The 26300-nt window shown below is 35.5% G+C and overlaps 1 protein-coding gene across 2 annotated transcripts in view; it reads right to left on the reverse strand.

Annotated features, from left to right (window-relative positions):
* Positions 1-270: 270 nt before the first annotated feature.
* LOC128018950 (metabotropic glutamate receptor 6-like) overlaps positions 271-26300 on the reverse strand; it is a 42714-nt gene continuing 16684 nt past the window's right edge. For both annotated transcript variants that reach the window (XM_052604852.1, XM_052604853.1), the window contains exons 4-11: positions 17707-17861; positions 17134-17274; positions 16755-16955; positions 14364-14503; positions 12821-13444; positions 9825-10136; positions 6556-6801; positions 271-1544 (exon numbers count right to left, since the gene is read on the reverse strand). In XM_052604852.1, coding sequence (XP_052460812.1) covers positions 6559-6801; positions 9825-10136; positions 12821-13444; positions 14364-14503; positions 16755-16955; positions 17134-17274; positions 17707-17861 — 1816 coding nt within the window. In that variant the 3' untranslated portion in view covers positions 271-1544; positions 6556-6558. The remainder of the gene's footprint in view (positions 1545-6555; positions 6802-9824; positions 10137-12820; positions 13445-14363; positions 14504-16754; positions 16956-17133; positions 17275-17706; positions 17862-26300) is intronic.

Genomic DNA, 26300 nt, shown 5'->3' on the forward strand with positions numbered 1-26300 from the left:
GGTAAAATGAGTATTTGCATATGGATTCTCCTTTTGTTTTAAGGGTTTAATGATACAATGTTCATTTTGGATACACTAACTCAGAGAGCCTGTGCAAAATATACAGAAAACACATTATAGATCTTCATAAGCAAAGAAAACAATGATCATTTATTTTGTTCTCAGGGATGCGTGGAAAGCACACGCAACCATATATATTTTCTTTTCTATGTATCAAACATTGCTGCAGGGCTTAACTGAATGGTTTTTGGAAACAGAAACACTGAAAGATTCAGAAAACAATGAGTTTTATTCACAGCACGGTGTCCCACTGTTTTAATTTCTTGTAGGAACTATTGTGGCAAAGCTTTCTTACCAACAGCACTCCGTTTTAATCTTACCATCAACACTTAGTTTTAATTACAATTGATCACTTTGCTCTTTCTATTATTGATTGTACCAGTCAACATCAATACTTCTTCAAATATGACATCTTTATAGACACAGCCAGTGTTGTAGAGTTGCATTATGAACTCAGCAGAATATATGGACATCCTCAAACACTGATGTAACAAAAAATAGAAAATAGAAAGACATAAACTTACATTTCTGTAACGTGATGTTAGCAAAACACAGCAGTCATGTTACATATGTAAAATAATAAGACTTTTCAGATAGAGTTTCCATGCATATTTTCAGTCTCGGAAAACACACAAAATAATACTTACATCCATTTAACCTTCTGGAAATTCCTCTACTTAAAATGTTAAACAAGTTAAACTGTACACGATTCTTTAACATGGTGCATTCTGGATGTTGTATTGATATTTAGTTCTTACAGGTTTCTTTATAAAAGCACCCACATATCTTTGGCCAAAGAGATCAATCATGGACATTAGATAAACAAATACATTATTTGAAAAAATAAATAAATAGAAGAGCTAATTAATAACACCTAGTTAGAATAATTTAAATTAATATTAGATACATACGATGCACAAAGCTATCAAATACTCAACTGACTCTAAATAGTGTCTAATACATTCTGAAATAAAAATGTGTATTTTGAGCTGATAAAGCAATGGCTTTGCTGAACTGTTAAAGGTGAGAAGAGTTTTTCTTCAGGGTCAGTCAAGATCTTTAAATTTATTAAATCTGGTTGTCTTTCAATAATTTTTTTTTTTACTTGGTCAGTGCAAAAGTCCAAAAGTGCACCGCTGTAAATGTCTCATGCTAAAACCTTACCGCAATAACTACACAATACTCTTTCTGAGGTTAAACTGGGACAAAGAGATTTTTCCAAATCGCATTGTGCTATCCGCAAAGATCCTCTGGATGAGAAAAGCTTTCGGACACATTCTATCTATGATGCGCTTTCAAGTGTTTGACAAAGATGCTCAATAAAGTATTTTCTGTTCGCAGTGTTAGCGATTCGTCTTTCACAGTCAGAAACATCGGCTTTATTAACGTCCTCACCTGGCATCTCAAAATACAACACAGCAAAACTCTCCCTTTGATACTGTTCCTCAGTGATTTGAGATCCACACAGATGTTCCAAGGGGCACCTGTAAGTACAAAGACAGATCTGTGAATATGAGAAACTCAGCAACACTCAGCAAAAAAGTAGGACGGTAGGTTGCACTTTAAAGGGATGCTACAAAGACTGTACATCAAAAAAGAGACAAACTGTCTGCAAAAAAAAAAAAAAACATAAACAGCCCCAAACCAACCAGCAAAGATTGCCTTGTTAGTATGATTCTGTTTGCAGATACTGCAAATAAACCAGCAAAAAAAAGCATTTTTCACTGTTGATGGCCAATAGATATATAAATAGAATGATAGCTATATATGGATAGCTAAAAAGTAAGAGAGAATGATAGACAGACAGACAGACAGATAGATAGAGAGAGAGATAGATAGATGTAAGCAACACCCACGGATGATAGATTGGTGTCTCCTTTGAATAGAGCCTTGCTGTTTTTTATTTTGTTTGCTTTTTGTTTTTATCACGCTGCTGAATGCTCCTTCGACAAGAAAACACACACAAATGGTTCTTGTGGTGGAAGTGGGTGTTTTTCCTTTACTACTCAAGCCCTTAAGGGTTTTGGTCAAATTTCCCATGAATGCAGCATTTTCTATTGAAGGCAAATACAGTCTTCTCACGGTTACATCAATAGACGGCAGTTATGATTTGACATCATTTTTGATAGCAGTAAGGGAATACTATCAAAACCTTGCTTCAGGCAGAGGAAATATGACATTTGTATGATGTATAAAAACACTACATTTGTAATGATATGCCTTTTAAAATCTTGTTTGCGAGGGGTCAACGGAGGTAGTCTGAATGAGGTTATTTTAATGAAAAAAATTATGTACTTTTTTTTTTCACTGCAAATGATACATTCTTTTCACTTCCAAAAAAAGAGTTTTTCACCGTATATTGAGGGGGAACTTACTATTAACCAGTTAATATGTTTTTGAGTCTTTTACCATTAAAATAACAATCATTTAACAACTGGAAAAAGTTAATGAAAACTACTTTAACTTATTCACAAGAACAGTAAAAGACACAAGAGACTGTACGTGTCTATACAATGAGGGCAGATGCCTTTTTGTCCAGTATGATTTACCCTGTACTGGCATGAGAAACTGTCTGTCTGCATGTAGCCGGGGGTAAAATTCTGTTTTTAAGGGCGCAGGAGCGATAGGGCAAATGTGAGAGCATGCTAACTCTTCTCTTCAGAGATCAACGCAGCTAACAACAGACAGATCACTGTTTATTACTGTCAATCAACTGTCAAACTGATGATTTGTGCTAGCGTTTGTTTCTGAAAAGACTGAACGCACAGTTCAGCACTATATGGTGCTTTGGGGTCAGTGAAGTTACCAATCTGCTCTTGTACTGTTAAAGAAATACCATTATATGTAAACAGCTTTAAAATGTAAATCATATCTAATATTAACCCTCTGTGAAGCTACATGTGTATAATCTAATGGGATTTCAATAGACAAACAACCATTCAAAGGTTTTGGGTCAGCATGATTATTATTATTTTTTAAGGAAATTTATATTTTTATTCAGCAAGGATGCACAAAATTTTTAAAAAGTGACAGCAATGACATTTATAATGTTACAAAAGATTTCTATTTCAAATTAATGCTGCTATTTATAACTTTCTATGCATCAAATGTATTACAGTTTCTCTAAAATATTGGAATAATGGTTGCTGTAAGTTCAGCTTTGCATAACATGAATAAATAAATGTAAAAATATATTAAAATAGAACACGTATATCTTACTGAACCATAATGTTGAATGATATATCCACTAATTAAATAAAATCATAAATATAAAAAGAAAGGTCACCAGGGCTAGTTGTCACATGGCAAAATGACATACGCTTTTAGTAACTACAAGGGGAAGAGGAAAATAGCATTCAAAATATATAACAGAATCATTTAGCATTTGTTTTATTAATAAATTCATTCATACAATAATCATATTCGCTGCACGTCTATCCACATGCTTTCCATAATTTATTTTCTGCTTCCAGTTTCTTCGCTTGTGCACCCAAATATTGTTCCAGCGCAGAGAAATATCCATATCAACAAGCATCATTTCAAGAATTTTGTGCAGGCTTAGTGAATTTTTGCTTCCAAAGGCTCAGTAATAAGGAAGTAATGAGATGTGCTGCTTCAAACTGCATGTATTGAGGAGCAAATGTGTGCTGCAGAGATAGAGAACAAGTGGAAAATAAACCCAAAAGCAGTTCACTGCCATTTAAAAGAAGGAGAGAGAGAGGGAGATGTTATGGATATCAAAATGTAAAGGGGGCAGTCAATACAACTCACGTAAAAGGATTCAGGACACCTTGAGTTCCCTAACAATCCCATCTTGGAAGCATTGAAGACAGTTTATTTCAATGAAATATATTACAGAGCAGTATTTCTTAGTAGATCTCCAACTATAAGACATTTGAGGGCATAAAAGTTCACAAGAGCAAGTTTCAGCAAATATGACTTCACAGCAGAAACCAAACACAGCATAAAAGAAAATGCTAGGGTGTTGTGGGTAGTTGGCAGCTTTGCTAGTATTAAAGTGTTCTGAATGTTTAAGTGCATTGCTATGCAGTTTATTGGTTGTTATGCTAGATGGCTTCTAGTTACAACATTATAATATTGTAGTCTCTAGACATGCCTCATGCAACTTTCAAAACTGTTTTCTGGAGTTTTTGACTACTGAAAGTCATGTTCGAAAAGTAATTTCTTCAGCTGAACAATTGGTACCGTATTGTTAAACAACAGTACAATCCATAGAATGCACTTTACTTCTATTCCTCATGGCTTCATTTTATTCCTGTCACAATAATGGCACATCACATGTAATGTCATTCAATATGGCACTACCCAAGACTCAGGACCTCAGACGTCTCGCCCACAAACTGATGGCTGAACGTCCGATGCATATGGGACGCAAAAGTGGAAACACTTCAGGAGTGTCAAAGTTGTCATCGGATTGGTTGAATTCTACAGGAATTCCGCGAGACGTGTTTGTGGCGCTTTTTAACCCACTAAACCCCATCACTAAAGAGGAAAGCAATTGTGTTTACAATTGTGACAACGAGCGCTTATCAGGATCAACCAAACGCTGGATTTTCAAAAGCATGTGAAATATTTTATGTTTGCCACATAGAATCTTTAAAATATGTCAGATAGATTTGCACACCGTTTCCACGCCCCAAAACATGACGCAGAACAAAACAAACTGGGATTGGTTGTTTGACATGTCAATCAAACGGCCTCATGGGCGGGCCTTGGCCAATGAAAGCTGCCATGAATTCCAGACCTTCAGCCTAAAGGACTGGCTACGTGAGACTAGCACTTCCCTGACTAAAGTCTTGTTTTTGTTTTCTTTTTACCTTTTTTTGTCTGAAAATCTGATCATTTAAAGGTCCTATGACATGAAAATTTCACTTTCTGAGGTTTTTTAACATTAATATGAGTTCCCCTAGCCTGTATATGGTCCCCAAGTTTCTAGAAATTTGAATCGGTGTAAATTGAGATTTTTCTATCTTTCTCTGCCTTTGAGAAAATGGAAGCTCAAACGGTCTGATCTTGAATCTCCTCGTTGTGACATTGTAACGAGAATTGTTACCTCCCCTTTCTCTGCTTTGCCCGCCCAAATATTTACATATAATTCAGCACAGGCATTTCAAACAGACTTTTATGATATGGATTCGACAGCACCAGCACAAACAGTGAGTAACAGTGTTCATTAATGCCTGATCTGTGATCAGTGATTTCTGATGTGTAGCTAATCATTCAAGTTCACACAGACTTTCTTTCTAAATCGTTTAATACTGTTTATGCATCAGTGAATCAAGCCAGTGACTAAATGATCAACTTCACATTGTTTCTCTTAGTAGCATGAAACAAATCTGTTATTTAAATTGTGATTTAACTACAGAGAGCGATCAAAGAACGCTCGCTTTTTTCCGGAGCTGTTACACATTGCGAGTATATCTGCACACTTGCCTAAACTGCCGTTACAATGAATGACGCTGTTATGCAGCTCTTACTGTGTTCATGTGTTTGCTGTTAGCTGTGGTGAAAGCATTTTGTGAAAGAAAACGTGTTGCAATAATGACGAGATCACTGCATCCACGCGATAAACAGATTCTGTCTACTCAATGCTCATCACTGCAGCCTTTCATGTGATGGGGAAAAGATTGAAAAAATAATTATATAATCAACACTTCCACGATTCGTTAATCTCGACAGCTGTAATAGTAAATAAATATATATATATATATATATATATATATATATATATTTGAGAGGGGTTTCACATGTAATATGCATTTCGAATGCAAAGATGTCAGCCAATCACAACAGTTGTGGTTTACTCGGAGTCTCACAGCAGACACGCCCCTTCAAGCAGAGCATTCAAGCCAGAGGGCTAATATCAGGATCTAAAAATGCTTTTTATTTCTAAATTTTAAATGTAAAAATCATACTAACAATATAAATACACATAAGGAAACATTAAAAAGCATTTAAAGAAAAGGAAATAATCCATGTCATGGGACCTTTAAATTAAAAATCCAAAGAGGTTCTTCTATTATTTACAGGGTTATATAAAATAATAATAATAAATAAATAAATAGAATAAAAATATTAGAAGAAAAACAAACTTATTTCATGTAAGGTTAATTATTATTATTATTTTTTGTTTAACTTGAATTACTAAGATAAACAATTAGAAATAAAATGAATAAAGGCTAAAACTCAAGTAAAACTAAAACCGATATAAAAATTAATTTGATCTGATTTCTTAAAGTAATAAAATAAAATAAAAAGGTTCTGCATGCAGGGTTATTATCATTAACTAAAACAAATATTAAAACAAACATTTAAAAGTTATTTCAGTTAGTTGTAAAGGAATATGTTTTTATATGTAAAATGTATATAAGCTAATAATTCTAAATAGTAACGGGTTGATTTATCTGTAGCATTCTTCTAGATTTTAATGGTATCTCAGGAGATTCAGGACAGACTCCTGAGAGTGGCTGTTACCTGCTATTGCGTCCTGTCTGGCTCGATCTTGGTCCCTCCGTTCTGCTTGTCATTGATGGATTTCTGCGAGAGGCGTGAGGACATGGTGGCGGCTTGGACAACAGCCTTAAAGCTGCGCTTGCGCTTCTGCACGTTCTGCTCCGGGTGCAAGATGATGACATAGACTTTTGGTATGTAGAGCATCCCCAGAGACACAGAGGCACTCAGACTCATGGACACGGTCAGCGTCGTCGTCTGAATGAACATCTACATCAAAACGCAGGAAATAAAAGGTCAAGAGTTACAGATCAAAAGATCATCAGAATCATCTCAGATCTTCGCAGGATATGTTAGAGTGAAAATGTGATGCTACTCCCCAAAATAAAATAAAGATAACATGACAAATAAGATTGCTTTAACAGCTCAGTTGTCACTGTGCAACATAGTCTTGATTTTTCATCTGACAAAAAACATATAACATGTAACATATAAGTATTTTTTCATAATCATAATATTTAAATGCCAAGTAATAATTAAAATGATAACATTTTTTACATTAGTCAAACATGAACTAACAATGAAATAGCAGTTAAAATTTATGTAATTCCAAAAAAATATTTCATTAATAATTATTATTTAATAAACTTAATTCTTACAATTATTAATCATAATTATTATATATTACTATTTAAAAGTTTGATGTCTTTAGGTCTCTTACACTCACCAAGGCTTGTGAAATAATATTACGATTTAAAATAACTGTCTTCTATCTCAATATAGTTAAAAATCGAATTTATTCTTATGATGCAAAGCTGAATTTTCAGTCATAAACCATTACTAATATTCAGTGTCACATGATCCTTCAGAAATCATTTTTCTCATTTCTTATCAATATTAAAAACAGTTGAGTTGCTTAATATTTTTGTGGAAATCATGATGGAAATTGGAGATGGACTTTTGCTTGAATAGAACGTTCAAAAGAATAGCATTCATTTGAAATAGAAATCTTATAACATTAAAAATGGCTTTACTGTCACTTTTGATCAATAGAATGCATCCTTGCTGAACAAAAATATGAATTCCTTTCAGAAAGATATCTTACTAACCCTGAACTTTTAAAAAATGGTGCATTAATGGTCTCCACGTTAATTTTATAGCTCTTAATTTGTGTCAACTATCATTTGTTTTCCTAAAATGAACTGAAATATAAATCTAATGTGATGCTTGAATGAAATAACTCTTAAAGCCTCCTGTGCATCCTTTTAGCAATAAAATCTTCCTTTGGACTGGCCATGGCAATGCATCAAAAATTACATATACTGTATGTAGCTGCCAAGGCAAATAAAAGAGCACCTTCCCACCCAAGAGCATTCCCCAGGAAACAGCACACACAGTATAAACCTGATTTGTTTAATCTATGTAGCAATAACTAATGCTCTAATTCCTAATTCCCGCTGACGAGGCTTCTGGCTTTATTAAGATGGGTTGACATTGTCTTCAAAACACTCCTGTTATCAACCTCGTCCCACAGTCAACCCCCAGAACCTCATTGGTGGGCGGAAGAGTCTTTGTCTCTGTGTCATGGTGTGTCTTTCGGCGATAAAGGGGAGAAATGAAATGTGTTTTTTTTTCTCATCTCATCCCTTTCAATGTCTGCCATATCAAAGGCCTCTTCAAAAAAAAAAAAAAAAAACTGTGAGCAATACAACTTGGACTTGTTATCGTGAACCGGGCAGGTTGTTGCTTACTTCAATGCCTTCATACTGAAATGATTTCATTTCACATAATTTTCTACTTAAAAGGACTTAAACAGTGACTAAGCGCCGCTCTTTTGTTGATGGATTGCTGCAGAACTGTGAGAACACATTGTGGTGGAAAAACAAGTTGTTTCACAGAGAGATGGTGTTGCATTGCTATATATTGTGTTTTGAAGATGGAGAAGGCGACATGTGAAACGTTAATGTGTAGTATTGCTCTCTGTCCCATTTTGAAAGTATGAAAAAAGTATTAATAGCTCATAAAATTTCTCACTGTCGGAGAATACAGCTTTCATTACAGTAAAAAAACAGTAACAGAAACGACTGGCAACATATATATTTATATATATATATTTTTTTTTTCATTATAAAGAACCTTTGTGGAATGAAAAGGTTCCATGGATGTTAAAGGGATAGTTGACCCAAAACAGAAAATTCTGTCATCATTTACTCACCCTCATGTCGTTCCAAACCTGTATGAGTTGCTTTCTTATGTTGAACATAGAAGAAGATATTTTGAAGATTGAAAGCAATTTATACAGGTTTGGAATGACATGAGGGTGAATAAATGATTTTTGAATTTTCATTTGTGGGTGAACTATCCCTTTAAAGGTTCTTTATGGAACCATATAAAGATTCTTTCTTTTTAAGAGTGTGCTCCTCTCCTAAAACAGCACTAGAATCACTTCTGAGGAGGCTTTTTACTAGCATGTGATGAATGAGGTCAAGTTCAACCTCAAAACCATCCTAAAGATCTCATTTGCACTGCTGCATGTTCAAACTTGGTGCATCATGTTCAGTTACAAATCAAATCAAGCAAGAAGTGTTAGCGGGCAAAGTCTGAATATGTGCAAATTGAGAGAAAGAATATTAAAATTCAACTTAAATATCAGTATGTTCATCACAAAAGCTATTATTATTAAAGTTATTATTATTATTTCAGAATATGTGGAATATAGTGCATGAATCCAGATTATATGGCATTTTTGTCACTTTATACAATACCATTCGAAAGTGAGTGGGTTAGATTTTTTTTATGTTTTTTAAATAAGTGTCATATGCAAAAAAATAAATAAAAATGTATTACATTGTTTTTAAAGGAAGTCTCTTGTGTTCTCGAAGCCTGCATTTATTTGATCAATAACACAGAAAAACTATTTAACTGTAATTAAATATTTTTATATATTTAAAAATTTAATTTATTCATGTGATGACAACGCTGAATTTTTGTGTTTAAACAGTTATGCTACGTAATATTTTTTGGTGAAATGCGATATGTTTTATTATTTCAGGATTCTTTGATGAACAGAAGTTTGAAAGAACAGCATTTATCTGAAATAGAAATATTTTGTAACATTTAATGTTTTTTTGTTAACATTTAATGTACTATCACTTTTTAATGTAATGCATCCCTGCTCAATCCAATACATAATTTCTTTAAAACAAAATGACACAAGTTAATGCTTTACATTTTTGGTGAAACTACTTGTTTACCAACATTAATAATGAATCCCATTATAATAAACACCTCACCTTCTCAGTGGACTGTGCTGTGCCAAAGAAAATAGGCACAAATGCCAGCCAGACGATGCAGGTGGTGTACATGGTGAAGCCGATGGGTTTAGCTTCATTGAAGGTCTCAGGCACACCTCGGCTCTTGACTGCATACACAGTGCACGTGACCATCAGCACGATACTGTAGCTCAGGCAACAGATGAGAGACAAATCAGACATGTCACACTTCAGGATGCCACGCGCCAACTCTGGATTGGGCGGCCGCTGCTCGTCATAGTCCACAATGGTGTGTGGTGGCATCACACCAAACCAGATGAAAACTCCTACAACCTGCAGAGAGACGGGAGGAAGTAAAAGCTGATCATTAAATGGCGAGACTTGGTCAGTCAGAAGGGCAGACTCATTTGTCAAGAGCTGCTGTTAGACTGATGTCAGCAGACATGATTTTTCACAAAATGACTGGTTAAAATAGGCCAGCTATCAGCCTGATTGCTCTTAATGATGGGTTTTAAAGTGCTTTTTAAAAGACGAAAAGAAACTATAAGTTCCTTTCCTCGCTTTGTAATAACGTGAACAGATTTCTGAAACGAAAAAAGGGGATATGTTCAGCTGAAAGGTGGTACTTAAATTTCCAGTGTTTTTAATTCTGAATTAAGATGTTTTGTGTACTTTGACCATGCCAAATGTAGACTGTCAAAAAAAAAACAAAAAAAAAAAACGCAAGGATGCATTATTTTTTCTATTAGAAATAAATTCTGTTCTTCAGAACTTTTCTAAAGGATCCAGAAAATAAAACATCATAGGATCATGTGACATTGATGCTGAAAATTCAGCCTTGCATCTCATGAATAAATTACATTTTAAAATATATTCAAAATAGAAAACACAATATTAAAATTTTTACTGTATTTGATCAAATAAATGCATCCTTGGTCACCGACCCCATTTTTTATTTGGTGTTCAAAATGTAAAAGAGTTACTTTTATGCTCTCTATCACACATTATTGTTAAAAACAAAACATTATTTTTTCACATACAGTGTGTATTTTCATTTAGTAAACATGTTCCTTGGCCAACAACACTCATGTTATTTATAGATGTGTCTTACCTACTATCACAAACTGTGCTCAGATTTGTCAAAGTCTGTTATTAAATATTATTATAAACTCCCATCAAATTCAGACAGACAGTTTCAGACATGAAAGTATGAAAGTCTTAATTTTCTTAATTTACTTCTGTCTAGTGAGTTATTTACTCTTTCTAAAACAAAAAATTAAAATTGAAATGGCAAACTCTATGTAAAGAAATATATTTTTTTTAACTTTAATGTGTAATATCTAGCAAACAAGTTACTTTTTTACATTTTGAACACTTAATAAAAAACAAGGACGTTTGAAATGGGACGTCTGCTCACCATAAATCATAATGATGAGCAGTTGTTTAGAGGCGTGATTTAGAGAGTGTCCTTAGCACCTGTTCTCAATGGGAACATTCAGACTAGGAAGTGACTCGTTCTGATGCTCATCGGGTAATGCGCAAAACTTTCAGAGAAACTTCTACGGCTGGGAGGAGAACAGAACAGCAGTTGGGGAGACAGATGTTTCTGTCAGAATCGCCCGACGGAGTTCCGTTCTCCGCTCAGCATCGGTGACACATCTGCGCTGGAGGAGATGCTGAGAAATGTCCTGCTGTCAATCATTCTCCCGCTAACGTCCTGTTAATCTCGTCTCCCCCACGCCTCTGCCGGTGACTCATCCACATAATTCTGGGGATAAACTCAAACTACAAAGCTTCTAAGATATTATTTGGTAAAAGTTCAAATCAGCACTTTTTCGTCTCCCGGAGAGGTGTTTATCAGCAGACACGATGTGCATCGACAGCAGTTGGGCTTTCTTGTCACCTGTAAATAATTTTTTTTCAACTTTATTGATGTTGGATCTGTTGCTTTTGCACATTAGCGTGTTTGACACGTATGCTGGCACAAGTAGAATGAAGCCCAGGTACTCAACATCAGTTTATCAGCTTCGGCAGAGTGTACAAACACAGGAGAACCTGACTGGCTGGGAAACTGCTATTGACAAAACCTCAAAATTCATCCATAGGGTCGTGTTGAGAATACAACAACAGCACAGGGGCTTTAGTTTCTATAACCAGTGGCTCTGTGGCACTTATGAACCTGTGTTTGGCTGGAGGGAGACGGACACGTTCGATCGGGACTTGCTAAGGTGTCTGGCTACAGAATTCAATGCGATGTGCAGCAGAATTTTCTTTAATTAAATTAATTCATGTTTTATTCAATAATTCAATGGTTTGGCTTTGGATTTCTCATTGAAGCTGCGACAGCTGTTTTTAATAAATGCATGAAGCTGAATGTTAAAGGTGATGTGTGTCATTTTTTCTTTTTTCTTATGCAAACCTAATATGCAGAGAATATTTAAATGACTAATTAACTGATACATTTCCTAGAAATAAATATTTAAACTAACATTTTTTATTTTTTTATTTATTAATTTGTAATAATTTTAATGTATTACTTTTAACAGTTGTGACAAACAAATTAAGAATAAATATTTTAGTTTTAAACTTCAAGGTCTTCAAGCAATGTTTCTTGAGCGGCAAATCAGCATATAAGAATGATTTCTGAAGGATCATGTGACACTGAAGACTGGAGTAATGATGCTATAAATACACCTTTGACATCAAAGGAATAAATGAAAATATATTCAAATAGAAAACAGTTAAATTGCAGTAATATGTCATAAGATTTCAGTTTTTACTGTATTTAAATGAAGCCTTGGTAAGCACACAAGACTTCTATCAAAAGCATAAAAAAGTATTGACCCCAAAGTTGTGAATGACAGTGCAAATATTCTAGCGATATTTAATAATATGTATTCTATTTTCCAACCAGCCCAACTCAGGAACCAGCTCCATAAAATTTGGAACATATAGGAAATGGGTTTCATCCTGCAGAAAGCATTGAAATAATTATCACTTACATTTAACACGCTCACCTGTACTGAGATCAGTATGAATGTTATCATAAGTTGCGATGTGGGGCTGATGAATTTTGGCGGTGTGACAGACTTCTTGCCCTGCTCGAAGATGCGATAGATCCGGTTGGTCTTTGTAAGCATGGCAGAGTATGTAATGCACATTCCAAGCCCCAGCAGCAGCCTGCGGAAAGCGCACACCACCGTCCCCGGCTCAGCGATCATCAGGAAGGTGATGAGGTAGATGAGGAAGATTCCCGTCAGGAGCACGTAACTGAGCTCACGGCCCGCAGCCCTCACGATGGGGGTATCGTTGAAGCGGATGAAGGTGATGATGACGGACAGTGTGGCCAGGATGCCAAGAATGGCCAGGAACAGAGGGATCAAGGCCCAGGGTGAATACCACTCCAGCTTGATGATGGGAGTTGGACGGCAGGCCGTGCGGTTGGGGGTCGGCCGCATGTCGAAAGGACACATCTCGCAGTTGAACTCGTCAGCTTGGAACTGATAGCCGTCACAGAGCTCACAGTGCCAGCAGCACGGGACACCCTTCACCATCTTCTTCCTCTCGCCCGAGCGGCACGGAAAACTGCAAACCGAGTCCGGCATCTGACGGGATCCACCAGTCCACTGCATCTCTTCCACCTGATGAAATACAGAGAATATTAACAACCAATTAATCTAGATAACAGAAGAAAAACAATTAATCTGCAGAACCAAATCAGTCAAATGTTTTGGAACAAACAGTAAGCAAAAGGTTTAGGCTTTAAGTTAAGTTTTTAAGTTTTTTCTGCTCTCAAAGGCAGCATTTATTTGATAAAAAATGTGAAACATTATTGCAGTTTAAAATAACTTTTTTCTATTTAAATGTTTTTTTTTAAATATAATTTATTCTTGTGATGGCAAAGATGAATGTTCAGCATCCTTCAGAAATCCTTCTAATGTACTGATTTCCCTTATGAAACAAAAATATATTGCAGTAAATTGGAAAATATCATATTGTACACGAATATGAGGCATATATTCTTATATATATTTATTTTTTCCAATATATTGCAATATATTGAAAGCGGCAATCATTTGTATATTTTGCAATATATTATAGAATATATGTATCATCAATATATTATTAAATGTATTCAAATATATAAAATATTAGAAAATAAAAAGGGAAAATAATATAACAATATATCACAATATATTTTAAGAAATATATTGGTAAATATATTTTCCTTTCGTAAGGGTTGCCACCTTAAGAGACATTTCTTATTATCACTTTTGAATACAGGTCTACTGTTTAATATTCATTTGAAAACAGTAATACTTTTTTTTTTCAGGATTCTCGAAACAGCGCAGAATCTGAAATGTTATGTTATAATGGTTAAAAAAATATATATTACATCAATATAATAAAACTTTAACAAAATTACATAAAAAAACATTTTAAAAAGCGGGAAAAGTTTTATGAGTCTTCACTTTTATGTATAACTGGTACATGTTCTTGGATCCTTCAGGTGTGAAGATGATTAAAGTGTGTGCTAATGTACAATTCAAGTCAATTTACATTGAGTCGCAGGTTATTGGTCCACTGGCCGATGACTCTGTATCCTGGATTGGTGGTGTTGGTCATCTGGTACTGAAAGATGTCATAGCGTCCAGGAGCATCTCCGTTCTCATTAAACAGAACGGCAGTACCAGCGCTACCTGATAATCACAGAAGAAACACGATTAAACTAGTTTAATAAGACTCTTTTGCTTTGATTTTGTCTTTTGCATCTTTTTTTGTATGCATTTCTATTAAAACAGGAAGTTGGGAGAGGATGTTTTGACCTTTTTTGGAGCATTTTATTGTGCAAGGTGATATTCTTTATCTAGACGCATAAATCTGCTAAGTTACTTTTGTCAACTTTTAAGATAACTGAAAGCCACAAAACAATTCTGATTTCTGGTCTTTGAAGAAATACATTACAGATTTGATAGTAAATTATAGCTGAGAAAATCAGCTCTTCAGATGAGCGCGATCACAGCAAGATTTATCATAAATAGATATCGGGTTCTAGCTTCACTGATCACCTCCTCTTCCTGTCACTCCTTCTCCACTGAGACTCTGAACATCTTCACTTCGCTCTACACCCATCTGCCATATAGATGCTCCGTTCATGCATACTTTACCCTGCTGCGTGACATAACACGCAGTGATATCTGTTTTTAGTCTATGACCAGATTTGAATGGGAAACTCAGAATGTATTAAATACAAACATTGGGCTGTTGGCACACGATTGGAAGTGCTTTGAACCTGTCTTTGTCAACCTGAATATGTGCATTTAGTTCAGGCATTAGATCCCTTCCTCCAACTCAGCAAAAACACGTCATTGAACCACTGATAACCTGCTTCTGTAAGCCCTGGATGGATGAGGATTTGTTTTTTCCTTATTTGTTCTTTGCTGTGTAGGAGGAAGACATCTTCATTTGAAATTCTGGGGTGAAAAAAGGACTTATTTTCCATGCAATTTTCTCCTTCACGATAATGCATGTTGCTTGTTCAGCCAGTTCCCTCCAGGCGGGCTTTCACCAAATGTTTGCGAGATGACAGTCACTCTTGAGGAAGTGATTTAATGGCAATTCCTTCATGGACAGCTTCACAACACCAGAGCAAACTTAGATTTAGTTGTCACAACTTTTCTGGAGATTTTTTTCTGTTTTCAATCTACACAGATCTTTGAGGCCAAAGTGGTATGGCGAAGTACTAAGCACATGCTGAATATAAACACCACATGAAATACATTAAACAAAACTATTGTCACACATTTTAAAATTAAATTCATTATTCTGAAAATAATATTGTAGGGCGGACTTGATATTCAGAATTTGATAAGACTGTGAAAAGTAGCTATAATATTAGTGTTTAATAGAGGTAGAATTTTTTTTTTTAGAAAATAAATAGTTTTCTTTTCTTGGAATAACATGTTCTTGTAAATTGTAGACAATATTTTTTATTGTGAGAATGTTGGAACACCCCTTTTTCCAGCTTCCCTGGTAAGGCCGTATGTTTGATAAATGATCTGGCTTATGGTAGGTTAGGGACTGAGGTGCATCTGTCCTGACACACTTGCTTGTCAGCACCTCACCTTAAATTTTCAGAATAGAGTTCTGGTTGTGTCGCTTTCGACAGGGACCCCTAACACCAGTGTCAACATAACATCGAACATAAGTGACTGATAGAGAACATCTCGGTTATGTAAGTAACCCTCATTCCTTGAAGGAGGGAACGGAGACATAAGTCATATCACACAAATGCACTGAATGTCGTGATGCTTCTCGGCTCCTCAGCACAAACCTGAATGAGTGGATGCACGCCACGATCTTATATACCTGTATGTACAGGGATTGGCTTGGCATGCAAATTCCACTCCATTGTAATTGGCCATTTCTTGTAATTCTCAGAGGAGACTGAGTCTTCCAAGTGAGACCCTTTACGTCAGTGTCAATGTTTTCAACTGAATTTTGATAAAAATGTTTGCAAACACAAATTTTCAGTGATTTTCAGCAAATAGCAATTAAAACTTCTATTACCTAAACCTGCTGTACTCTTGAATTATATATAAGAGCACACATTCTTCAAAATTTTCACATTTACATTAACATTTATTCTTCTATCAGACTCTTTTATCCAAAAATTACTTACTAATAAGGCAAACAACAAACCAGTTCATCTTAACTTTCTCCATTAATAACTAAAATCATACAGGTTTGGAACAACATGTACATGGGCAGATTCATGTCAATATGCATGACACAGTGTTCAATCCAAATGAGTTTGTGAGCCAAAATTAAAGTTCTCTATGGGTTTTAGTTTGGACCTTTGAACATCTTTTGGCATCCAGCCTAATGGCATTTCTGATGCCAGTCAAGTCTCATATTCAGTGATTCTGATCTAGCGTGATGTTGACTCACCATTGAAGTTGACAGAGTGGATGTAGCTAAGCAGCAAACGTCCCTCCACTGGGTCCATCTTATCACAAATGCCCGTGGCTCCCGGGCACAAATCCTGGTGCATGTTGTGCAAAGCATGAGCCATAGCGTAAACCGCATCAATTACGAACTGAACCTTGCCCTCTTGCTCGTAATGAGAATCTCGACTGATCCGTTCTCCTCCTGGAAGAGAGAGAGAGAGAAATGGTAAAATTAACACACTGAGACAGCAAAATGACAAATTAAAAGATTTAGAGAAGCTGACCGAGATGACAGACAGAAGACATTAAAAAGCTTTTAAGGCCAGCTGTCATTGTTTCAAACATCGGTTAACTTGCAAACAGCTAACTGGAGCTCTCACCTGTGCATTTTTTCTTTTCTGGGTCTATCTTTATACCCGGACGTGTCAGTTTGCACTTGAAGTCATCCTCCCAGAATTCAGCAAACCAGATGTTCCTGCGGTTGTTCTCCAGGGATCGAGTGGTGAAGTACTGGTCAAACCCTGATTAAAAAGCAGAAAATGACTAATTTTATCCTCCAAGTGGAATCAATTGTAAAAGAAAAATGGTATTAAAGTTGCGACCTATTTCCGAGTAACACAGCTTATCAAGCAACAAAGAAATGTAGGACAAGACTTAATGTCATCTGTCGATAGTTGATTGCATTGTAAAATATTTTTTGGGTCCCCAAAGAACATTTCAGTGGACAGTTCTTAATTCTCTTAATGTGAAGAACAGTGCAATGGAACAGTGAAATGGAAAGGTTTTATGGATGTAAAATATTCTTCATGGAACAATCTATAAAGAACCATTATTGGTGGAATCCAAATTTCTTATATAATTTTATAAGCGCACAAATTAATCAATCACAATACCATCAGTGACATGCATTTATTTCATGATGATTCTAAAGGATGTAAATGTATATTTCAAACCTTCAATAGAAGCTCTTTTGGGCAGAATGGTGACGGCACCCTCAGCCACTTCCTCCTGGTCCAGGATCGGAGAGCTCTTGGCACCCCAGCTGTCCGATCCCACAAACTTAAAATGACCCGTCAAATTGGACTTCCTTGCAGCCTCCAGGACCTGCCTGGACAAGAAACAGCACAAACAGGATTTTATACCAAAGCAAAGTCAGTCTTACTAATATTATAGAGGACATGCAGTATTCTCTTGCTATTATGCTGCATTTTAGTATTTTGGACAGTAATTTAATCAGTTCAATAATTGCCATTCATGTCATTACAATCATGTAGCAATTTATAACAAAGAGAGGGGAAAAAAGCAATCAAACTAGTGTCAAACAAACCACTAACATTTTATTTAATGTCTAAAAAAGAACTTGAGATGTTAGATTCATGGCTATTTGGCTGTAACTAACATCTGTATAAAACTGAAACTGTTACAAAAACTGTTTACAGTGTTTAAATGAATAGAAAATAAATGGATTTTACTTGAATACTGATACCAGACTTTTTTTTTAAAGTGATAAATGTAAACAAGAAACAATGTCTATAACCCATCGCACTTCTGTTATGTACATACAATCATATTGTAATTTCTTTCAGCAGGGTTTTGCCAATATAGACTTCTTAAATAAGTCTATATTATTGGTTAAATAGTAGTTTACATGACACAATTGAAATATATATATATATATATATACATACACACACATCTAACTTGATATTATTTGTTATTTGAATTATAGTGAAATAAAATTATTAATGAATTATTAATAAATTAATCTATTTTGTATATATATATATATATATACACACACACATCTAACTTGATATTATTTGTAACTTGAATTATAATGAACTAAAATTATTAATGAATTATTAATAAATTAATTACTTTTAATACATTTGTAATATTTTCAAATTTATTTCGATTTTTTTTTTCTGCATTTTTACATAACACTTACATAATTGGAGCATGACCAAATTCTTAATATTTTTGCCAATGAGATGGGTGCATTTTTAATATCTGTCAATGATCAACTTAAATGTAATTTGTCCATAAATCTAAAAGAAACGTTGTGAAGAACCAAGCTGTGGGAGTCCTCCTTTATTGTATTATACAAAGTACAACAGCATGCATATATACACAAATATTAATCTGACATATAAAAAGTGTGTAAATGAAAAGACCTTCATGAAATTCAAATATCAAATATCAAATTGTTAGAGTGGCACTTAACCAAGTCATTCTGAATTAATTAAGCCATTCGGTTATGCATTTGCTTTCAGCACAGAAGATATGGTTGACAATTCACGCAGTGTGAGAGACAGTGTTTTAATGAAGGGAAAATTTCATCTGCACATACATTCTCCACAGCATAAGCCAGTCAAAAAGCATCATCAATAAGGCATATGGATTAGAGACTTTGACACCCAAACCCAGAGGGGCAAACCGTCACTCTTGAGTGTTGACGGCGATAGCAAAGTATTGTCTTTTAACAGGTAGAGTTTTTTTTGTTACTTCTGAATTTGCAAAGTTGAAAAATGGAAACAACTAAATGGTAATATGACAGGAAAAATACAATGTCCCGAATACTGTATCTGTTCTTATCATATATGAAAAGATCAATTGATAAAGTCTTATTTTGGATTTGACAGTATATCACCTTCTAAGTTGACATGTCCCATGCAGCTTTAGCACTTCCAGTGTGAAGGGTGACACCCCTGAGTTACTCAAAGAGCAAAGTTGAAATGATAGATATTATGTCACACTTTTCATATGCACAATTATCATTTAAAATGATGAAATATTCTGTCTTCCCTTGTTATTTCGCTGCAGGTAATTGAAAAGCCTGTGAAACATCATAACATCTGCACAGAAACATTACAGTAATAAGAGATGTTATATGTAAAATAATACTTCTTCAATTATATTCTGGAGCATTAAAGCTGCGGTAGGGAACTTTTGACGCTCTAGCGGTTAATAAACATAACTGCTTGCGTCTTGCGGAAGAACATCGTAGCCGGAACTACTTCTCTCTGTTTATGTCTATGAAGAATCACAAAGGTACTGGGTTACTCCGCCGCGGTACCCCCGAAGCAATCTAAAATAGTCCGAATATAAACACTTATTATATGTGCACCCTAGTGATTCAGGACAGGCTAAAAACACGGTTTGGAAAATGGATTCATGGTTCTACATTTTGAACACAAACAAAGTTACGGACCGCAGCTCTGATTGGTTGTTTCTTACCGGGAGCGGATGAATTTCTGCAAATGGCAATAGGACCACTGGGAGGAGCCAGAGGAACTTGATTTTTTTCACAGATTATCTGTCTCATATTCTACTGTCAGGACATAATGACAGGTTTAACAAATATGTAAAAAATATATTTTTTTACAAAAGTTACCTACTGCAGCTTTAAAGTAATAGGTTACCTAAAAAATTACTCACTCACAGGCCATCCAAGATATAGATGATCTTGTTTCTTCATTAGAACAGATTTTGAGAAATTTAGCATTGTATTTCTTGCTCAATAATGGATCCTCTGCAGTGAATGGGTGCCATCAGAATGAGAGTCCAAACAGCTGATAAAAACACCACAATAATCCACAAGTAATCCACACCACTCTAGTACATCAATTAACACTTAGTGAAGCACACAGTTGTGTGCTTGTAAGAAACAAGTCCATCATTTACATATTTTTTTCCTGGTAAAAATATGAGCTCTCTGTCCATAATATTCTTCATTGAAAATCTTATCTGAACCAGGAGAGAAATAAGCAAAAACATTCCAAAACGGTTCTTCTAAACAAATATGTCAGTGGATTTTAATGTGAGAGGACAAAAGGGATGGACTTTTCACTGAAGAAAGCATTATTATGGATTATGGACTGGTTTGAAGTTAAAAGTCTTAATGGAGGATTTGTTTCTTAAAAACATGCAACTTTTTGCTTCAGAAGATGTTAAAATATGGAGTTGTGTGGATAACTTTTGGATTACTGTGATGTTTTTATCATTAAGGTGAACTTTATTGTCCCACAAGGGGAAATTCATATGGTCATTCATTCATTACACGCCCTTATCACAACATATTCTCCAAAAAACAAACACAACACATAAAACACAATCTATACAAAAAATAACAGTACTACAAGAATGAAAATTACAATCCAACATTTGACGTTAAAAATTTATAATATTATCAAATAACTAAAACTATGATAGCTTGCGATGTGCGTGATCATTATACAATCTGATCGCTATGGGGACAAATGATTTATTGTACCTTTCTGTTCTAATTCTCTGTTGTAAAATTCTACCAGTTGACCTATTACTTCTAATAAATTTATGATATAGAGGGTGAGTAGGGTCATTAAGGATTTGGTCAGTCTTTTTTGAAATAAGCTCATTGTACAGCTGAGCTACCGACACCTGGTCAATTCCGATGATCCTGCTGGCCATCTTAATCATGCGCTGCAGTTTCTTTTGGTCCTTAACATGCATGTTACCAAACACACAGATGAGGCCAAAGGACAAAACACTCTGAAGTAGGCTTTTATAAAACATTACAAGAATGTGTTTTTCTAATCTAAAATTATATAATTTCCTAAGGAAGTACATCCGCTGGTGCATTTTCTTAATTTTGTTTAGTGCACATTCATTAAAAGTTAATTTAGAATCAATTTCAACTCCCAAGTATTTATAAGTTGAAACCCTCTCCACTAATTCACCATTAATATTAGAGGGGGGAACTATCATTCTATTTTTGCTAAAATTTATAACCATCTCTTTTGTTTTCTTCACATTGATTTCCAGAAAATGTTCAGTACACCACTGAGTGAAACCCTGCAATTCCCTCTGAAAACCACTCACAGAAGATATGTCCGACTTTAAAAAACCAACCAATGCTGTGTCGTCAGCATATTTAAAATAAATGTGAGCTGAAGAGGAAGCTTGACAATTATTAGTGTATAATGTATATAGGATAGGCGACAGAACACACCCTTGTGGTGCCCCTGTATTTATAATTTTTGAGGATGATATGCTTGAATTAAATCTGACCTGCTGACTACGATCTGTCAAGAAGTCATAGATCCATAAAATAATTTGGGGATTTACTCCCAAATGCACTAATTTTCTCAACAGTAGGTGGGGTTGGATCGTATTAAAAGCACTACTGAAATCAATGAACACAATCTTGACCAGGCTTTGAGCATGTTCAAGGTGCTCATGAGTGCTGTTAATCAAAGATAATAGTGCATCCTCAACACCTCTCTCTGCACGATAAGCAAATTGATTCGGGTCTAAAAGGGGTGAAACCTCTTGGAGAAGTTGTTTTAAAATTATTTTTTCAAAACATTTCATAACTGCAGAAGTAAGGGCAACAGGGCGCAGATCATTAAATTCCTTAGGTCTATTGTTTTTTGGCACAGGCACTATTAAGGATTGTTTCCATAGGCTGGGAATAACGCCTGTATCTAATGACAGCTGAAACAACCTATGGAAGGGCTGTGCCAACTGATCAGCACACACCTTTAATGTCCTGCAGCTAATACCATCAGGTCCACATGCTTTACGAGGATTTACACGTCTAAAATAGAATTTGACCACATCCATGGGGATATCAAAATCTATACCCTTCATGTCTCTTACTGCTGTAATGATCTCATTCTGTTCAACTTTAAAATCATGTATATCAAATCTACAATAAAAATCATTTAATTCATTTGCCATATTAAAATTATTCTCTGCTACCAACGGATGCTTCTTGGACTTATATCCTGTGATAGATTGGACTCCCTGCCAAGCTCTCCTAGCGTCACCTTTAAAAAAGTTTTCTAACTTATGTTTATATGCTGCTTTGCACTCATTGATTTTGCTTTTAATCTTTTTCTGCACTGTCTTTTTCTCTTCTCTACTTCCTCCTGATTTAAACACTCTCTTTTTCTCATTAAGGAGTTGCTTTAACTCTGGGGTAACCCAGGGCTTATTATTAGGATACATCTTAATAGTCTTTCGGGGGATGATTACGTCCTCACAGAATTGTACATACCCCGATATAGCAAACACTGCTTCATTGACATTGTCAGTCCCATCGGTCACTACATTCCAATCTGTGCTCTCCAGGCAATCCTGAAGTGCCTCAGTCGCAACAGCAGTCCAGCATTTAACCTCCACCTTTTTTGATTTTTCACGCCGTAGGCGGGACACATATTTTGGCATCAGTTTAATCATATTATGGTCCGAATTCCCTAAACCGGGCAGGGCCTTAGAATAAAACGCATCCTCGATATTTCCATAACAATGATCAAGGCAAGCTTTATTGCGTGTTGAACAGGTAACATATTGTTGGTACGTAGGTAAATGTTCCTTTAAACTGCATAAATTAAAGTCACCCAACAAAAAATTAGCTGCATCGGGGGCCTCTTCCTCCGTTTTAGTTACAAGTTCATGAATCGTAGTGGCAGCGGCCAATGTGTCGGCGGAGGGCGCAATATACACAACAAACAGTCTGATTTGGTGTATTTCTCTAGGCAAATAATGAGGCCTTAAGGAAAGCGCTAAAAGTTCAATGTCCTTCGTACAGATCTGATGCTTCATCGTAATATGACCAGGGTTACAATATGTATTGTTAACAAACACGCACACACCTCCACCTTTCCTTTTCCCGGAGTTCTGATTACGGTCCATCCTCACCAGCGTGTAGCCCTCTAGTTCGACCGATGAGTCGGAGTCTGTCTCAGTGAGCCAGCTTTCTGTCAGGCAGATAAGGCAGGATTGCCGGTATTCGGTGAGATACTGAGTGCAGGCCCGCAACTCATCTGCCTTATTCCTTAGGCTTTGGACATTGCCGAACATGACAGTTGGAAGTGATTGTCTGTAGGGCTGTCTTTTCACTCGTTCCCGGATTCCTCCTTTCCTGCCACGTTTTCTTGCTTTGGCGTTCTTGCTACCCCTGACACATTCCGGTGGTAACAACGATGTGTCATAGGGATGAAATCGCATTGCAGGGGATTTAAAATTTAGCAGAAAGTCCCGTGTGTAGGTGATTCGCGCTCCCTGGTCACTATGCATGCATTGATTGTAACCGGCAGCATAAGTGATCAAAATCACCAACAAGATAACTGAGTTCGTCTTCATTCTGAGCCCTGAACATTCATCTAATAAAAATTTAACCGTCAATATTGATGGATTGTAAAACAATTAATAAAAACAAACAAACACAGCTAAGGACGCGCAAAGAGACCGTGTCGCCGCTCGCGCATGCGCCACACCTCAATCATCAGCTGTTTGGACTCTTATCCATTCACTGCAGGGAATCGATTGGTGAGCAAGCGATGGAATGCTATACTTCTCCATATCTGAATGCTAAATTTCTCAAGTTTTGCAAATGTTTTAAAAAAAAATCATTTTTGGGTGAACTATTCCTTCAGTGAATAAACCTTTTTTGTACAGGAGTCTTTAGTTTCAAAATATGGTTCTTTAGAAAAAAAAAAAAAAGTTTAGGTTATTCAGATCAGTGTATTGCGGTTTGGTTTCTTAAAACACCAATAAATATACGATTTTCTAAGGAAATAAAGAATAAAATCCTGTAGATTTTACCCACTTTTGATTCTAATTAAATTTAAGACCAGAAACATATTCTAATGTGAATTCAAACTTTTAAAATGCAAGATTCCAATTGACCCTTTGCAAAGACCTGCTCCCCCTTAGTTACCGTTGCTATGACAGTCAAGCCATGGCACTCTCACACCACACATCATGTTCTCACGCAAAATAAAAATATATTCTGGAGCAAAGAGGACACTGACAACACGCCAACAGACAAGAAAGAGCAGGTTACGCTTGGTATGAAACAAAGTTTCAGCTCTTTATATTTTATTAACACAGTTCAAGAGGAGCACATTCAGAGAAGTAAGCTAATTAACACAAGAGCTCATTCAGTAATAAACTCATTTAATAATTTAAGAGGTATATACACAGTACACAGCAGACTTACCACTGTTCCTTGACAGTTTTCTAGCATCCCTCCATCACCCCATCTCCTCACTTCTAGCTATTCCTCTGTCAATTGAGGGTACTCTGGGTTCGGGGCAAATTCATACGTCAAATATGCATAACCTTTACTCTATTTATTACATGTAAGTGTGAACTTGTGAAATACCATGTTGTGGCTGATTAATGTGTCGTGACAGATTGCTGTAGCAAAAGCATTACATTGCCATAAAAATCCACTGAAGGCGATTTCTAAAGAACCCATGTGCAATTTTATTGAAAAACGTGATATAAAAACAAACTAAGACATCACTTAAACAAGAGAAGACTTAAACATGAACTATATGATTTATATTAGGGCTGGGCAAGTTAACGCATTAATTGATTAATTGTTTTATTATTATTATTCAATTATTGTATTGCAAGTTAACGCAGTTTTTTAATATTATGAAAGTATGTTGCTCACTGGCTCTGAATACACATACAGACAAATCATAGGTCACAGGAGGGGATGCTCCCGATCAAATTATTTAGGCTATCACCATTCACAATCCACTGTCCACTGGCTTTATAAGTTGGAAATAGGATGTTTCCGATAGCATGTGAAGACATCAGAGAAGCGCTTGCTCAGCACAGTGGAGGGAATCGTTTTGTTAACTTAGTGATTTATTATTTTGATTTGCATGGGACGCAGTAACACATATCCCTCTCACAATATTGCTTTACAGATCTATCGCTTTTGCGCTCAGTAAAATTCACACAATCATGCAGCAGACGATTCGATACAATTATCGCAGACAATAATAAGATTAATCGCGATTAGAAAAAAAACATAGATAGATAGATAGATAGATAGATAGATAGATAGATAGATAGATTGTTCCCTTTTGTGATTCGTTGGTCAGGAGCCAACTCTATTTATATGCATACAGGAGCATGTGCAATGCATTGCATATTAAAAGCGAAGCATCCCACAATGTCTTATCACTACATCAGTGGATGTTTTTTCTAATTGCACATGCTTTGCATTTAGTATTTGTTTTTTAAAAATCTCCCATAAATTACACAAATACTAAAAGTTAGTCCAATTATATCAAATAATCTTCATGTGCCCTTGTTACCAGTCAACCAATATCAAATCTGTGATGACATTAGTCTGCTGCACTGCGACAGATGGAACAAACAGTTTGTTCCACATAACTATTTAAAAAAAAAAAAAGATCAAAAAGAGCCACCGTTACACTCCCATTATGCTTTTGTTATAGACAAAACCATTGCAAAGTTGCTTGTAAACACTCATATAGCAAATATTCTGGGTTAAATACAAGTGAACAATCAAAATGTACCCTCTCTGCCTTAATACTACTTAATTTAACACTTCTTAGTGTATGCAAATCATTAGTGCGTGTTATTTAAGGGGTCAAAACATTTTTGTCTTCTAAACCTTTCATTAAAATCTGCCTCTGAAACAACTTTTTGTCAGCTGATATCATAAGTTTTTTTTTATTTGTTAACACCTTTCCTCCAACATACTGTCAAACAGTGAAAAGGTACCTTAACGAAG

This window comes from Carassius gibelio, chromosome A8 (assembly GCF_023724105.1).
Source record: "Carassius gibelio isolate Cgi1373 ecotype wild population from Czech Republic chromosome A8, carGib1.2-hapl.c, whole genome shotgun sequence".
Taxonomy (NCBI): domain Eukaryota; kingdom Metazoa; phylum Chordata; class Actinopteri; order Cypriniformes; family Cyprinidae; genus Carassius; species Carassius gibelio.